Source organism: Rutilus rutilus, assembly GCF_951802725.1.
Source record: "Rutilus rutilus genome assembly, chromosome: 22".
Taxonomy (NCBI): Eukaryota; Metazoa; Chordata; class Actinopteri; order Cypriniformes; family Leuciscidae; genus Rutilus; species Rutilus rutilus.
In genome coordinates this window covers 24,047,425-24,063,096 of record NC_140227.1, presented here as the reverse complement: position 1 = coordinate 24,063,096, position 15,672 = coordinate 24,047,425, and the positions used below count along the sequence as shown (strand labels likewise).

General features: G+C 38.1%; 1 protein-coding gene across 3 annotated transcripts; it reads left to right on the top strand.

Moving 5' to 3' along the window:
• The first annotated feature begins 333 nt into the window (after positions 1-333).
• Positions 334-13,687, top strand: nacc1b (nucleus accumbens associated 1, BEN and BTB (POZ) domain containing b). 3 transcript variants are annotated; one of them, XM_084396011.1, is made up of 6 exons: positions 334-665; positions 4,132-5,153; positions 5,775-6,060; positions 6,516-6,613; positions 7,189-7,492; positions 7,703-13,687. In XM_084396011.1, coding segments are annotated over exons 2-6 (1,686 nt in total). In that variant the 5' UTR covers positions 334-665; positions 4,132-4,156; the 3' UTR covers positions 7,704-13,687. The 3 variants fall into 3 exon arrangements, with proteins under 3 accessions (XP_084252137.1, XP_084252135.1, XP_084252136.1); XM_084396009.1 differs by having other exon boundaries at positions 7,189-13,687; XM_084396010.1 differs by lacking the exon at positions 334-665 and adding an exon at positions 729-1,697 and having other exon boundaries at positions 7,189-13,687.
• Positions 13,688-15,672: the final 1,985 nt, after the last annotated feature.

The following is a 15,672-nucleotide window of genomic DNA, read 5'->3' as shown; positions in this document are numbered from 1 at the left end:
CCCCTTCAAAATTTGCAATTGTCATGACAGTACGTTTAGCTATTTTATAGTTCAAATTTCTATATTCATAATTTTATATTGAACATAAATTCCATAAATACATTATCTGCGTAAAGTATGCCTTCTCTTTGCAGTATTAACATTCTTGATATTTATATGTCACTACAGTGGCTCCTTCTGTGCAAATGTCACATTCGAACTAATAATCTAATCCAGTCACGCTCTATAAACACTAATTGTCTATACGCCATATAATGTGACCCCATTAGAGCGACGTGATGGACATATTTGGGAGGCGTTTAGTACATGCCCTTCTCCAGTGCGCCATGCAGAGCTCCGTTGGCATGCAGAGCGCGTAGCACCCAGACCTCAGACCCCAGGGCTTCACCTGAGTCTAGACGCTCACACGGCTCGCTTTCTGCACACAGACTGATCCAGCGGAGAGCGCGTGGCACGGTTGCACGCTAGCGTTCTTTTTCTTGGTCTGTGCACGATTGATCGGTAACTCTGCGCTCTCTAACCGGGGTGACAAAATGATGCACCCCTCGATTATTCTGCGCTCGGGTGTCTTGCCTGTGCATTCACGATGAATGGCTGCCCGTAGAGAGAAAGAGTCTTGACTCCTCCACCACTGAACCACTTTTCAGCAGATTGCAATCGAGGGGGTGAGTATTTTAATGCATGCACGAGAGAGGGTCATGCCACTTTGAGTGGGGTCAAGGGGCAATCACGTGGGTTGAACAAGGGGTCGCGTTAGTTATTGTTGTAGCACGGGGTAACAGAAAATGTTGAGGGGATTTTTGGATAGGGGTATTGTTTTGTGAAGGTGTGCGATTGCTTTAGATGGGGGATGGGCTTGCAAAACTTTAACCACTTCAATGACTTGCTGCCGAGAGCTTGATTTATGGTGCATCAATACATCCATTTATATTTTCCAACTTTTTTAGCCCACACAACATCGCTTGCAAATTAGCGCTTGTTTCTGGACGATTTGAGGATTTATAATGGATGAGGGCATCATGTGCATCGCTTTCAGACTTCAAGTGGTTAATGGTGTCTTGTCTCGCGGATCAGTGTGACTCGCCCCCCAGTTGCTGCATTTGTCCCGGGATGACCTGTTGATGTCGGGAAAAGATGAAGCCGAGCCCCCTTCCTTTTCCTCCAAAATGGAGTAGAATTTAACCACAGAATATTTTATGTGAAATCCAATGATCGCGCTGCGTGCATACAATTAGGACTAGCCTACTTCTTAAGAAAGCCAAATTGCAATGCAAGTAGCGGTGGGATAATAAAAAAAAAAATGCATGCATATGGATGCTGTTGGTCGAGTCAAAGCGTTTTGGGTATTGATATTCTGCTGTGCACAGGACTGTAATTCAGCCCGACATTGCATAGCATTGCACTGGCACCGAGGGGGCGAGAGAAACGGATGTGGGCTTCTCAATAATTCATCTATCAGACTATTTTGGTGACAGGATTTTTGAGGGCTGAGCAGATTTTAGCTCTTTGGTCGCAGCATCAAGTGAGGAAACCAGGAAATTGGGGCATTGTTTCTTGTATTTTTAGCCCCCCCTGGGCCCGTGCCAACCCGGAGCTCGTGTCCAGCTGGGCAGCGGTGCGGGCACACACTCTCACCGGGAACCGCAGCCCTTCCGCGGCCGCACACATCACAGAAACACCGGCGTCCGACTCTCACTGTGAGATTACAAACTATCGCTAATTTATTACATTTATGCTTGTAATTAAAACTGTTGTTGTTATTACTCCTTTGGGAAATAATGTTGTGCGAGTGAAACAGAACAAATAGTCTGGATGAATTAAACCGCATTTCGCTTCATAGCTCCTGAACTACAGACAGACATTAATCGACCATCTAAACTACACTTAGACTAAGTTTATGAGAATTTCTTAAAATGTGATTTGCTAGTATCTAAATGACTAGCTTTAACCCTTTAAATTAGGATGGCACAATCCGAAAAATGAACTATGGGTACTGTACTGTTTCCAAAATACCATAGTTACTATGCTGGTCATAATATTTAGCATAATATCAGTAAACGGCATAAGAATCTTTCTGTAATAATTATTTATTTTTTATATTTTCCAGAGTGGTGGCTACTATCAGAATTTTACAGTAGTAAGAATAACTGCAGTAACTGGGAAATAGAAAATAGACATTATTTGATCATTTAATGTATGATTGTGTGTGTGTGTGTGTGTGTGTGTGTGTGTGTGTGTATGTTTATTTATATATCGTATATGTTAAAGAGTGTAAACGGAAGTTTCTTTTGGCAGCAAAATTTGGGTTTGTAACTTTGCATGACCTTACTGCTCAGCCAGACGAATCTTTGATCTTCTTTATATATGCATGCGATCTTATCAACCTTTGCACAGAGACTCAGAGCAATAAGTTGGTGTGAAATTACTCAGTACACCCTTACTGGGGGGTTTTTGATCAAACTGTAAGGTACTTTTCAGTAGTCGTATTTTACTACTCAAGAAGATCCTGTGATGATGAGCAGCAATAGGATTTTTGATTGTTAAGAGTTGTTAACAGACTCTTGAGATATAAGTTTTAAAAGTGTTGAGCAGACTGAATGTACATAAGTAAACAATGTATGCACAGAAAAGTAACTGCACTTAATTTTGAAGAGTTTCATGTAATGTGCAAATAGAAACCTCAAATAAATGTGAGTTCTTCCTCTGAAGCATGTTGGATTTCATAATACAGGATGGATAGTGTCATCGCATTAGGCATGTGCTCTAATTATGTTAAAGAATATTCACTTGAACAACTTCTTGTTTAAAATGCATTTATCTTCTGCTCCTAAAAGGATTTTGTTTACATGCTGACCTTTGGTTTAGAGCAGATTCTAAAATATGTATGATCCTAAAAAGAATAGGCCGTAGGATAAATTGTTTATGACCCGCAGAAAACCTCTGAATGGTCCTAGGCATGAGCTCTAATCTTCAGTTATATTAAGAATGTGTATCAACATTTATTGCTTTTGTTCTTTGTCTGATTTCTTGTGGTGAATGTATGTATTTTCTGTTTCTATGTTACGGACTTAGTCATGGGATGTTGTTTGTGGGACTGCATGCACTGACCTTGGAGTTAGAACAGAGAGTAGCACTGTGTCTGCATGGTTTTATAAGAATGGATGATATATGTATATTATTGTGTGTGTCGAGATTCAAAAAATCTTTGAAGCTTTATTTAAGGGACACAGTTTAAATTATATGTATGTGAGACAACTTTTGTGACTTTTTTTTTTTTAATCAGAAGTTATAATCATTCAAAAGTTTGGGTTCAGTAAGGTTTATTTATTTAGCAAGGATGCTTTAAGTTGATCTAAAGTGACAGTAAAAACCTCTTTAATGTTACAAGAGATTTTCCTTTTGTACTTTAGTCATCAAATTCTTCCTGGAAAAAAATGATCACTGTTTCTTTCACACAAACATATTAAGCAGCACAACCTTTTTCCACATTGATAATAATAAGAAATGTTACTTGAACACCAAATCAGCATATTATGATTTTTGAAAGATCATGTGACACTGAAGCTGCTTAAAAATTCAGCTTTGCCATCACAGGAATAAGTGACATTTTAAAATATATTAAAATAGAAAACTGTTATTTTAAATTGTATTAATATTTCACAATGTTATTGTTTTTACTGTATATTTGATCAAATAAATGCAGACTTGATAACTTTTTTTAATAACCTATTATGTCATCTTGCCTAAACATTTTTGCAGCTGTTGAGTCTTTAAAAAACAGTACAAGATTTTAAATTTGACAATTTGATAAGACTGTATGTAATCGGCACACTTTTTCACATTTTCCACACTGATTTGGTGAGAAAATGTCTGGAATTCCGTGTAATTGATATGGTAAAATGTATTAAACGACACTGATTATTAGTAACTGTTAACATTAAATGATCAAAATATTTGAAAAAACAAACACGCAAAGGGTGGGAACGTGTATACATTTGAACGACAGGCTAAATATATTTTGGGAAGCTGCTGATATAATGTTTGCGTTGATGTGGATTCTGTACAGGCCTACCCACTGGTCATCATTATTATATGATAATTTTATAATTGAGGTGTTTTCTGTTTTCACAGACTCTGTGGTGCTGGGCTTTGCGATATGGCTCAGATGCTGCAGATGGCGATTCCCAACTTTGGCAACAATGTCCTGGAGTGCCTTAATGAGCAGAGGCTTCAGGGTCTGTACTGTGATTTGTCAGTGGTGGTGAAGGGTCACACATTTAAAGCCCACCGGGCAGTGCTGGCTGCCAGCAGCTCCTACTTTCGTGATTTGTTCAACTCTGGAAGTAAGAGCTCTGTAGTGGAGTTACCACCAGCGGTTCAGCCTCAGAGCTTCCAGCAGATCCTTTCCTTCTGTTACACCGGTCGACTTAGCATGAACTTGGGTGATCAGTTTCTCTTAATGTACACAGCAGGATTCCTGCAGATTCAGCAGATTATGGAAAAAGGCACAGAATTCTTCCTAAAGGTCAGCTCACCAAGTTGTGACTCACAGGGTCTTCACACAGAAGAAACGCCCTCAGAACCCCAGAGCCCCGTTACTCAAACCGGGAGTAGCAACATAGGAGGAGGTGCGGTCACCACGGCAACGGCTCGACCCGCTTCTTGTCTCACACCTCTTCCATTGATGTCAAGGGTGAAGACAGAGCAGCAACCTCAGGCCCATCAGCCCCAACAAGAAGCATCATCATATTCAGTGGTTTGCTCTCCAGTTGCAAAGCGTCTTTGGGAAGGAGGTAGCCGTGAAGGAGGTGGAGGATCAGGGGCAGGTGGAGGAGGAGGAGGTATGAGAAAAGCAGCCCGTTATTCGCAGGAGGCAGCACGGGGCATGGGCGGGGCCCCACCTCAAAGTGCAGCTTTATTGGGTGGAAGCAGTACCACTAATAGCAACAGCAACAACAATAACAACAACAACAGCAGTAGCACGCCGGAAGGCACCAGCCCAGGCACCCCCAGCATGTACACCAGTGACTCACCAATCTCTTACCACGATGATGAAGAAGAAGAGGAAATCGTAGACGAAACGACAGAAGAACAGTACAGACAGATCTGTAATATGTACACTATGTACAGCATGCTAAATGTAGGGGCAACAGGTAAGAAAAGTTGACTACAATTTATTTTCATAATTTCATGTCTGATTGCTAATCCTTATCAGTTAAATTTATTGACTGACACTCCTGAACCCCGCATCGTGATAGTAGACTTCAGTATGTAGTGTAATTCTGGGAAATGAATTGGGCCACGTATCGAGCTCTGAGGAACTCCATCAATAGGATTATTGTAAAGTAGACCATTTTTTTATTTATTTTTTTTTTTAGCTTTTTAAAAATATATTTTATTGTTTTCTAAAAACTCAAAATTACAGATAAACAATAAACAGTAGAGGAAACTGTCCTGTTTTTCCATTCACGGTTCCCCCAAAAAGAATCTAAGCAACATATAAAAAGCAAGAAAACGTTTACTAAAAAAAAGAAAAAACTAAACAAAATGGGGAGATAAATTCATTTTATATGTGTATTATTTTACATGTACATTAATTATATTTTTTATTAAATGAAGACAGAGAATGTAAATCAGTGGGGAGAGATATATTCAACATCTTGACCAGTTCCATTAAAACTAATTTGTCTTCAGTTTGGTAGTCAGTGTAAGCTCTTGTAATGTTTTTTTCTTTTTCTTTTTTACGTCTTTTCCTCTTTGCAATCTGGGTTTAGCCAATGAAAGAGTGGAATCACTGCCCGACCACCTCACAGTTGAATCAAGGGGAAGAGGAGTTCGAGTGAGGCAAGATCTGGCCTCTCTTCCCACTGAGCTCATTGCACAGATCGGAAACCGCTGTCATCCTAAACTCTATGAAGAAGGTGACCCTGCTGAGAAACTGGAGCTAGTAACCGGCACCAGTGTTTTTATTTCACGTGCTCAGCTGATGAACTGCCACGTTAGTGCGGGCACACGCCACAAAGTGTTGCTCAGGCGGCTACTTGCTGCCTTTTTTGACCGGTGAGTGAAGTTTTGGACTTAATGTATTCTGCAGAAAATAAACTCAATTAGTATTTAAAGGAATTGTTCACCCAAATATAAAAATTCTGTCATCATTTGCTCACCCGTATGAATTTCTTTCACAAAAAAGAGATGTTTAGCATAATGTCCTATTTGTATCAATGAAAGTTGATGGTCATATGGGTTTGGAATTACACAAGGGTGAGTAAATGATGCCAACATTTTCATTTTTGAGTGAACCAGCTCTTTAATTGAAAATAAAAAATTAACATGTTATTAATGGAAATTTAACCAATTGTTTTAGGGATTTAGAAAGTGACACTTTTTATACAATTTCAGTTAGTAGAAGAAAAAGAGTTTGTGTGAACAGTACTTAGTTGATCCCATTTGCCCTTGCAATCGACAGGTCAGATTCTGTGTTACTTTAAAAGTGTCCTTTTCGGTTTTTCCTGTAGAAGCACTCTTGCAAACAGTTGTGGAACAGGCATCCGGTCCTCCACAAATGACCCCAACCGCAAGCCTCTCGACAGTCGGGTTCTCCATGCTGTTAAGTGTAAGTGCTTGTATTGATGCTGATATGTTGTGGTATGATATTTTGTTATTGGTTAAACAAATGAGCTATTTCCAATATGAACCCAGCAGTTTTATCTACATTAAAACAGTCCAGTTGAATTTTTAAAGTTAGCATGAAATGAAAATTCACCCCATCTATTTTGTAAATGCATGTTATAGATGTTATTATGAATGATTCGTCTGTGTATTCATATATATTTGCCTCAAAATGTCATAATTTGATCTTCCAGTGAAAACAACAGACTGGTGATGTATGCCGGACTTCTCCAATCATGTCGTTCACTTAAACCCCAACCCTCCACAAATGACTTAAAGCTAAAATTTATCAACACCCAAATCTCAAAATCCAATCAATGGATAACCGATGGATAGAACGAAGTCCTGACCTACTATATTTTTTTTCTGATAATTGGATGTTCGTCACAACAATATGGAAGGAAATATCTGTTGCCGCTTGTAACTTTAAGCATTAAATATCTTTGTGTAAAAAGTGCATGAAAAACGAACGATAGTAAAAAAAATAATAGTTTTTTTGTTTGTTTTTTTAATCTCCAGTTTACTGCCAGAACTTTGCTCCTAGTTTCAAAGAGAGCGAAATGAACGCGATCGCCGCAGACATGTGCACTAACGCACGGCGCGTGGTACGCAAGAGCTGGATTCCGAAACTGAAGCTTCTGATGGCAGAAAGCGACGCTTATGCCAACTTCCTTCCGGACGCTGCCAAAATGGAGTCTGACGGGTTGGGAGTGGAGCATGCTTTTGAAACAGGATCCCTGGAAGGTGGCACAGCTTCTGATTCAGGCCATTCATCTACAGATGCCCTGCAAGGTGTGAGCGGGGATGGTAGCAGCCTGTTTTAGTGAGTAACAATACCATGGTTCAGTTATTCTTTCCCTTCCACTCCTCCATCGTATCTCAGTCTCACCTTGGGCGTTGATGTCATCATGGAGTCGAGAAGTGTATCTTTATGAAGACTGTCGTTGAATCCCACTTCAAAATCTGGTTATTTTTATTTCCCTACAGAATTTTTTTTAATTGTACATTGTGGGCCCTCCTCTCCATACTGCAGAAACACATTCCTGAAGAGGAGGGACCATTGAGGACATTTGGGGTGATCTGAAGGGGAAATGGTGTCTGGAAGCTCCTATCCAGTCTGAGAACACTGGCATGAATCTGAATGTATCTTTTTGGAGAATCCAGAAAGTTAATTTTGCTGGACGTAAGATTGTATTCATCTGTTAATATTTAGTAGCTGTATATCTGCTTTTTGGACCCCATTTCCTCTTCTTGCACCAACACCCTTAGGCACCTTTTTTCTTTTAAATATTCTTATTTGTAGAACATTTGCAAATTTTTTTGCCAACTTTTTCACTATTTGTCTTGCCAAGTATCCCAAGAGAAGCAGTTTTTCATGATTTGTGATATGAATTTGTAAGAGGCAGATGAATCTGTTTTGCTATGTGTGAAACTACTGTGTCGTTTTGATCGTCGATAGAGAGGGTCTGTGCAAGATTCTCACCTTTTGAATCAGTGAATGGTGAATTGTTGTCCACATGTTTTTGCTTTAGCAAAATCCAAAATCTATTTGAATCATTTTTATTTTGGTATATTACCAAGGCTTAATATTGTTACTTTGGTAGGTTTAATCAAATCGACACGTTTTTACTGTCAAATATCTGCAAAGCAAATCCCAAAACACTCCCACAAGCTTAAAAATCATTAAGGCCTTTTACATTTCTCTTTATGTCCTTTATATAGTTTTGTATAGATGGCACATGGTGTCTGTGTGATGTGTAAATGAGTGTGTATGGCGTCTGCAGACTATGTCTCACAGCTCACTGCTTCATGCACCTATCATACAAATGTGGTGCATGCTGCCGCATGGCGCATTCTGACATGCTACGCCTCAGCGCCTCTGACAGAGTTGCACTAAACGCTCTGATGAAGTGGGCCGAGTGCAGTATTAGAGATTGGCACTGAATGGGCATCAGTGCCACAGCTATGCTGGCTCCAGATCAGTAAAGACCACTCTGAGATTGGAAGCTCTTTTGTAGTCTTATTATGTGGATTTGAAAAGTCCGTTTTCAAGTGTTTCGGGTTTCAGAAAGAGAAGTTCTTGAAGTCTGTAATCACAATAAAGAGCTGTTGTAACCCCAGGTTCGGAGATGAAAGAAAGTGACCATGTTATTTAAAAGTGTAGTTGCACCAGTATGTGTTAAAATTAGATTCCCAAAGTATGACCTGCATCTTCAGGTGTTTTAAGCACACTTATTTCCTTTAATGGTTGGCTATATTGTTTGAATTTTTGATTATGGCTTAAGAAAGGCTGCGATTGGTCAAGATCATCCCAGTCTAAAATTATGATAAAGAGTTCTAACTTAAAAAAAACTATATTAGCACATTTACCCCTGTTATTTGTGGGTTTTTTAATGTTTACATTTATTTTTATTTTTTTTAACCTTTTCTTTTAAAAAGATAGTTCACCCAAAAATGAAAATTCTGTCATCTACTCGCCTAATTATGTCGTTCTAAACCTGTATGATTTTCTTTAAGATGCGGTCACATTTTTCCATTGTTCAACAAAATATTGTGGGTAGAATCATGTCATTTCGATAGGAATAAGCGCTATTGGGAGTTTCATACTTCTCTACGCTATTACTATTTTTTCGCATGTGAAGTTTGAAATTTGTGACCGCACCTTTATTCTGTGAAATACAAAAGAAGATATTTTAAAGAATGTTGAAATCGCTCCAAATGGTTTTAGTGACCATTGACTTGGATATTGCTCAAAATATAATCATCATAATTTTGGGTGAGCCATCTCTTTAAATGACTTTTTTAAACCCGTTTACTTAAACATTTCATGGAAGAAAAGGACAAAGGCAAGTTGTATGTTGTTGTTTTTTTGAGCACTGGGCCAGGGCACAGAAGAATTTTACCTCTCGGCCACGTGGTACGATCCTAAGAGACTGCACCAAGTCTTAATCACAGTACGATAGGATACGAATGAGATATTTGCACAGAAATCTGAGCTGGATTGTTCAGCACTGCCTTAAAGAGTGGAAGTTGGTGTCTGAGAGTCTTACACAACTAGTCTGTGACAGAGAAAGAAATTCTAGGAAGGGAGGGAACAGAATGCCTGGATGAGTCTGTATGCATGTGTGCTCCGCTACTTATTTCTCTGAGTTTGAGCTTCTTTTTTTTTTTTGGAGGCACACGTGCTAATGTCTGTGCATTCATGCGAGGAGGCTGACAGGAAAGCGAGAGCGTGAGCCAAAGGCATGCTCTTTATGCGCGCTCATTTGTTTATGTGAACGTGCTCAAATGTGTGTACGTCTGGTTTTTGTGTGCCAAATGCATGTCTGAGAGAGTGTGCGTGGGTGGTGTTGGTGTTTGATTGTGGAATATGTGCATTGTGTGTGTGGGTTGATGGATGGATGGATGGATGGGTGGGTGGTTGGTATGTGTGTATGCAGAGATCAGAGAGCTCTGTTTGTTTTTGTCTGACTCAGAGAGGGAGACATACAGTGCAGACGCAAGCAAAGAGGGGAGGGAATGGTGAGGAGATGGATGCTCACACACACACACACACACACTTAAACACACACACACTTAAACACACAACTGGTGCAGTGAGCCATTTCCCAAATGGAGGCATCAAACGGGTACGCTTTGATTAAACAAACATCAGCTCGCATTGAATCCAATCTGGTTTGGCTCCATTGGTTTTGTTTCATCATTGTAGAGTTCAAATGAAATCAAAATTGATTCTTTTTAATGCGCATTTCTGGGGTCTCATGTATTAAACTTTATACACGCACAAAAAAAAAATCCATACCCACACATGCCAGTTTTTGAATATAATCAATCAAAAGGTGTCAGATTTATAAAACCATACGTTTGCCAGAACTTCTCCTTGAAATAACCATATATGGAATGCACAAAGCTTTTTATTATGCATAGCCTAATTTGCATGCAATTTACACATGCATTATCCAGATAATATCTTCCTACTGCATCTAAAGTCGCCATGAAATGACAATTCACCCTATCTATTTTCTAAATGCATATAATAGATCTTATTATGAATGATTCATCCATTTTTTAAATATCTGTTTGCATGGAAAACATATCATGCACATTTCAATGCCTATTTTGTGCTTATGAAACATTTATTCATGAGGCCCCTGCTGTTATTGTGAATAATTTCTGTGCATGTTATTCCAAAATGACAAATGTGTTTTTCCAATGGAACGAAAAAAATTGCTTTGAAATAACTTGCTTTGTTTCTAAAACCAGTCATTTAATGCTAATGCGTCCTCTTTACAGTCGACTTCAGGTTTGAATTTTACATTTGGCTCCAATTTTGGTGTAGAACGACCACTTTTAATGATCCAATCACATTCAAGTTGTTCAAATCAAATCAAATCCTGCCCTACGTTTTGGTTTCTTATTAAATATTCCAATTCAAACATATTGTGGAATTAAAAGGGATCGCGAAGGCCATTTTTATGTTGACTTTTAGACCAACCAAAATGAATTCTTTCATCATTTACTCATCCTCAAGTTGTTCCAAACCTATATGAATTTCTTTCTTCTGCTAAACACAGAAGATGTATTGAAGAATGTCGGTAACCAGACTTGACGGGTGGCCATTGACTTCCATAGTATGGGGAAAAAAAAAATACTATGGAAGTCAATGGCTACAGTTACCCACATTCTTTGTTCTCAGTGTTTAGCAGAAAAATAAAGGAAATTTAGGACAACTTGAAGAGGTTTAAATTTTTTGGTGAACTATCCCTTTAAATGTCAAGTGAACACAATCGTGTGTGTGTGTGTGTGTGCGCGCACAAGTACCATTCCACTGTCCAAAAGAATGAAAAATATTTGATAGTTGATAGATTGATGGTGGCTGCAAAAATACGGCTTTGTGTTGGACTGTTCCTCATTGCACCTTTTGAAATACAACGAGGGAGAAAAAGATAACAGCTGTCGACATTTCTTCATCCTTTTGGAATGTACATATAAGGAGCTGAATCCTCTGATGTACAGCTTGATCTTTTTTTAATTTTTTTGGTATAATGTTGGACACGCAGGGAGAGACCAGGAGGTTTTTTTAGGAAGCGGCCAGCATGTGTGTCCACGGGGGCTGGATTTCGTGATGTTTTCGACTCGCTTCTTAACATGTTCTGCTCAGTGGTGCATTGGTGAGATTGGGTACACAGTGTGCGCTGAACTCTGAACCCGATGAACTTGAGTGGAATTACCCAGTGGAGAAGTTTAACCCCTGACCCGCACCCTGGGTTCATGGTCTTTTGCGCAAGATCCTTTTTAGTTCTTCATTTGAACTACATGTATTCTGAGTAAGAATCATGCAGGTCAAACAGAACAACTGAGGCCAAGCTTCGAATTGAGACTTGCAAAAAAAAAAAAAAAACCATAAAAAAATTAGGGATAAAATGTAAGGCGAACAATGTATCTTTGTTTTTCTTATCTATGTTTTGTTCTGCTTTAGAATAGTGCTTGGCCATTGAGATGCTACTAATTTTTAACATAGACCGTAGAGTTGTAAAGAAACATTTTGAAATGTACAATAGCTAGGATCAAGAGAAGTGCTGGGAAAGGACGAGGGCAGCTGAAACTAGCTGGAAACGTTTTTACTGTATTGAAATGTCATTTTTAAGGGATGGATGAGTTTGAAGGAGCGTAGATGGAAGGAGTTAGGGTCTTCATGCACTGCGAGCTTTATTTTTATTTTTTTTCTGTCTTAAAGAAATCATTTGTTACTGAATTAGTTTGCTGGTAAAGAGGATCTTTGAATGATGTTGAATGGCACGTGGATGAGCGCCACCTGGTGTCAGACTTCATAAATGCTGCAGGTAGAAAAGAGAACTGCAATGCAGTTACTTCTCCTGGCCAATAAGGGACAGCAAAGGATTTAGAAAAAAAACTACTTGTAATTTGACTTGATGGTTTTAATTCTCATTTTTGAAGTTTTATTTAATAACCCCTGAACAGGAGAAAATGTACACAGCTGTGTTTAAAATGTTTCTGAACTGCCAAATACAAGGAAATGTTATTGCGATTATTCCGAACTAAAATAAATTGTTTCAGCTGAATTTTACCAATGTGACGATCAAAACAATCAATACTTAATATGACACTTTATTAACAAATGGCCAATATGGGGAATTGCGAACAGCTATCACGAACTAAGTATTCGACACTGCAATTTTTATGTGAAACTTTACTTTATTATTAAATTCCTATTAAAATCCTGTTTTTTTTTTTTCTTTCTTTCTTTTTTTCTTCTTCTGTGGGACTCTGCAGAATGAAATTAATCATTGTAAAATGTGTTTGTTAAATGGAGCTTAGAGCGCTACAAATTTATAATTTTCTGGAGATATTAAATTCAGTTGTATTTATTTTACAAGAGAGAGGGAGTGTATAGTTTGTCTTAGGGGTCTTCAATGGAGGGTCTGCAAACTTATTTTTATTTTGTAGTGTTGATTGACTACAAAATAAAAAGCTAAAGATGTTCAGCAAAAATTTGTCCTCCCACATTAAATAAAATAAAATGGATATATTATTTTTAAAATACAATAATTAATAGTTATTTCTTATTTTAATGTCTTTGCAATATAAGCGTCATATGTAAATACATTAATATGGTAATATATATGCATGGCCAGGCTTAAAGTGCAACACTCAGTTTTATACAATATGTAAAAGGGGATCCATTCTCCATCTTTATGAACCGCAAGGGGTGCTTGGCCTGAAAATAAGTTGAAGACCCCTACTTTCGCACCTTCAGCGCCCTCTCTCTGCCTCTGATTCAATTTAGCAATGGGGAGTTCAACTTTTTACGTTTTCAATAAATTTTATCTTTAATTCTGGGTCTTAGGGCTGGTTCACACAGAACACATTTTTGCATTTAACTGCTGTTTAAAAAAAAAAGTTTTATATGTAAACCTTGTGCTAGGTGGATGTCTGTTTATTGTGGTTGGAAAAAAGTTAAATTTAGACTTAAGACGAGACACCACAGGTGCATATGGTAAAAAATAAAAATAATAAAAATAATAAAAAAAATTTTTTTTATATATATATATATATATATATATATATATATATAATATATATCATTCATACTTTCCCAGATGATTAATCATAGTACATTAAGACAAATGTTTTGTATTACACATTTTCTGAAATGTTGTTTATATATGCAAATGAGGCAATAATTAAATTTCCAGCTTAGAAATCTGAACATTGGATAAAGCCAAGTTAAGAAAGTTAAAAGAAAGAAAAAAAGCCCTTACAGGTATGCATTGTAATTGAAATCAACAAACACAGCTAGATAAAGAGTAATAAAATGTGTGTATTTTGGATGTTTTCTTTTTTACTAGTCCAAAAGATGTTATGGAAGCCCAAAATGTCAAAATTGACCAGTGCATGAGAAAAACAACGGATTTCCCTGTAGTACCTTAACTTAAAAGCACATCTCAATGTGTTTTTAGGTGCAAGAATGCGTTCTGTGTGAATGACTTAACCTATACAGTGTGTGTGTATACAGTATATACACATGCTCCATCTCAGTTATGTGGAAAAAGTAGAGGCATGTACACAGGAAAAACAATGAAAGATGCAATCAAAAGCCTCGGATGAAGACATACCTCTCTTAAAGGGTTAGTTCACCCAAAAATGAAAATTCTGTCAGTAATTATTCACCCTCGTGTAGTTCCAACCCCGTAAGACTTTCGTTCATCTTCGGAAGACCAAATTAAGATTTTTTTTTTTTATGAAATCTGAGAGCTGGCAAACTCCTTCATAGACTGCTAGGTAATCAATATCTGCCAATATTTCATCAAACATATCTTAATTTGTGTTCCGAAGATGAACGAAAGTCTTACGGGGTTGGAACAACATGAGGGTGAGTAGTTACTGACAGAATTTTCATTTTTGGGTGAACTAACCCTTTAAACTGTTATCTTATACATTATATCCTTAGATGTCTATCAACCTGATAATCTCGTTTCACCTTTCCAGTGTTCTCTCCCCCAGTATAAACATGCCTCTGTCCCTCTGCTCCATGTACATTTACTTCACCCTTCTGTGCGCTTCTGCGCTGCCGGCAACCTCAAAGACTTTTTACAGATTTCAAACATATATTGCTCTTTGTATGTCCCTGCCCACCAGAGACCAATACATGCGCGTGGATCTACCTCCCAACACCTTCAGCCATACCTCCCTGTGCCCTAAAACAGGTCATGTGATGCAGGAGACCCCTCGACGTGCTGCTGTTCAGATTTGTCTGAACGGTGTTACAGGAACTAGATGTAAAATGGTAGATTCATACCTCACCAGGGGCCGGGAGCTCCGACCGTCAGCATGGCTCCGGAGAGCGTGTCTCTGGTGTGGCCGCAGGGATCCTGCAGCTTTTTTTTATTTTCCAGTATAGATATATGAATATACATATATAAATACAAATCTATATATACTGTACATTATACATAGAAACACTAATGAAGTTTGATTGTTAGTTGTGCACTCACAGCATGAGATGTTATTCCCCAGAAACCTTTTTGGAAACAAATGCAGTAGCGTCTACTGATGTCAAAATACCCGTCACCCCACCCTGAGTACATGCCAGTGTTTCCTCTGTGTTCCAAGTGCCAATAACTTTGTGTATTCCTTAACTGTGACCCGACGAGAAAGAAAATTGCACATTAACTACTGTAAAAAAGAAAAAGAAAAGATAAACAAGAAAATACATCTTAATAAAAAAAGGTTTGTAACAAAGAAAATTGTGTTTGGCTGTTGTTTTAATGTGTGACTTAGTCATTTTAAAGCAGTTACAGATGGACTTTTTTTCACATTTCCGGTTCTAAGAAGCGGAAGTCGTACGAGGGGCCGTTTTCACGTTTTTACAAAAATGCGATTTTGTGAAAACGGTGACGTCATTCAAAAGCAGGCGCACATTTTTCATTAGAGTAACATCGATAACTTCTGGCCTGGCGGCATTATACAGTTTTTAATAAT

Bases quoted from the DNA above. Each gene is read 5' to 3' on its own strand.
- nacc1b (XM_084396011.1), top strand. From the start codon at position 4,157: ATGGCTCAGATGCTGCAGATGGCGATTCCCAACTTTGGCAACAATGTC. The intron at 5,154-5,774 runs GTAAGAAAAGTT...ATCTGGGTTTAG, and splicing joins GCTAAATGTAGGGGCAACAG to CCAATGAAAGAGTGGAATCA. The intron at 6,614-7,188 runs GTAAGTGCTTGT...TTTAATCTCCAG, and splicing joins GGTTCTCCATGCTGTTAAGT to TTTACTGCCAGAACTTTGCT.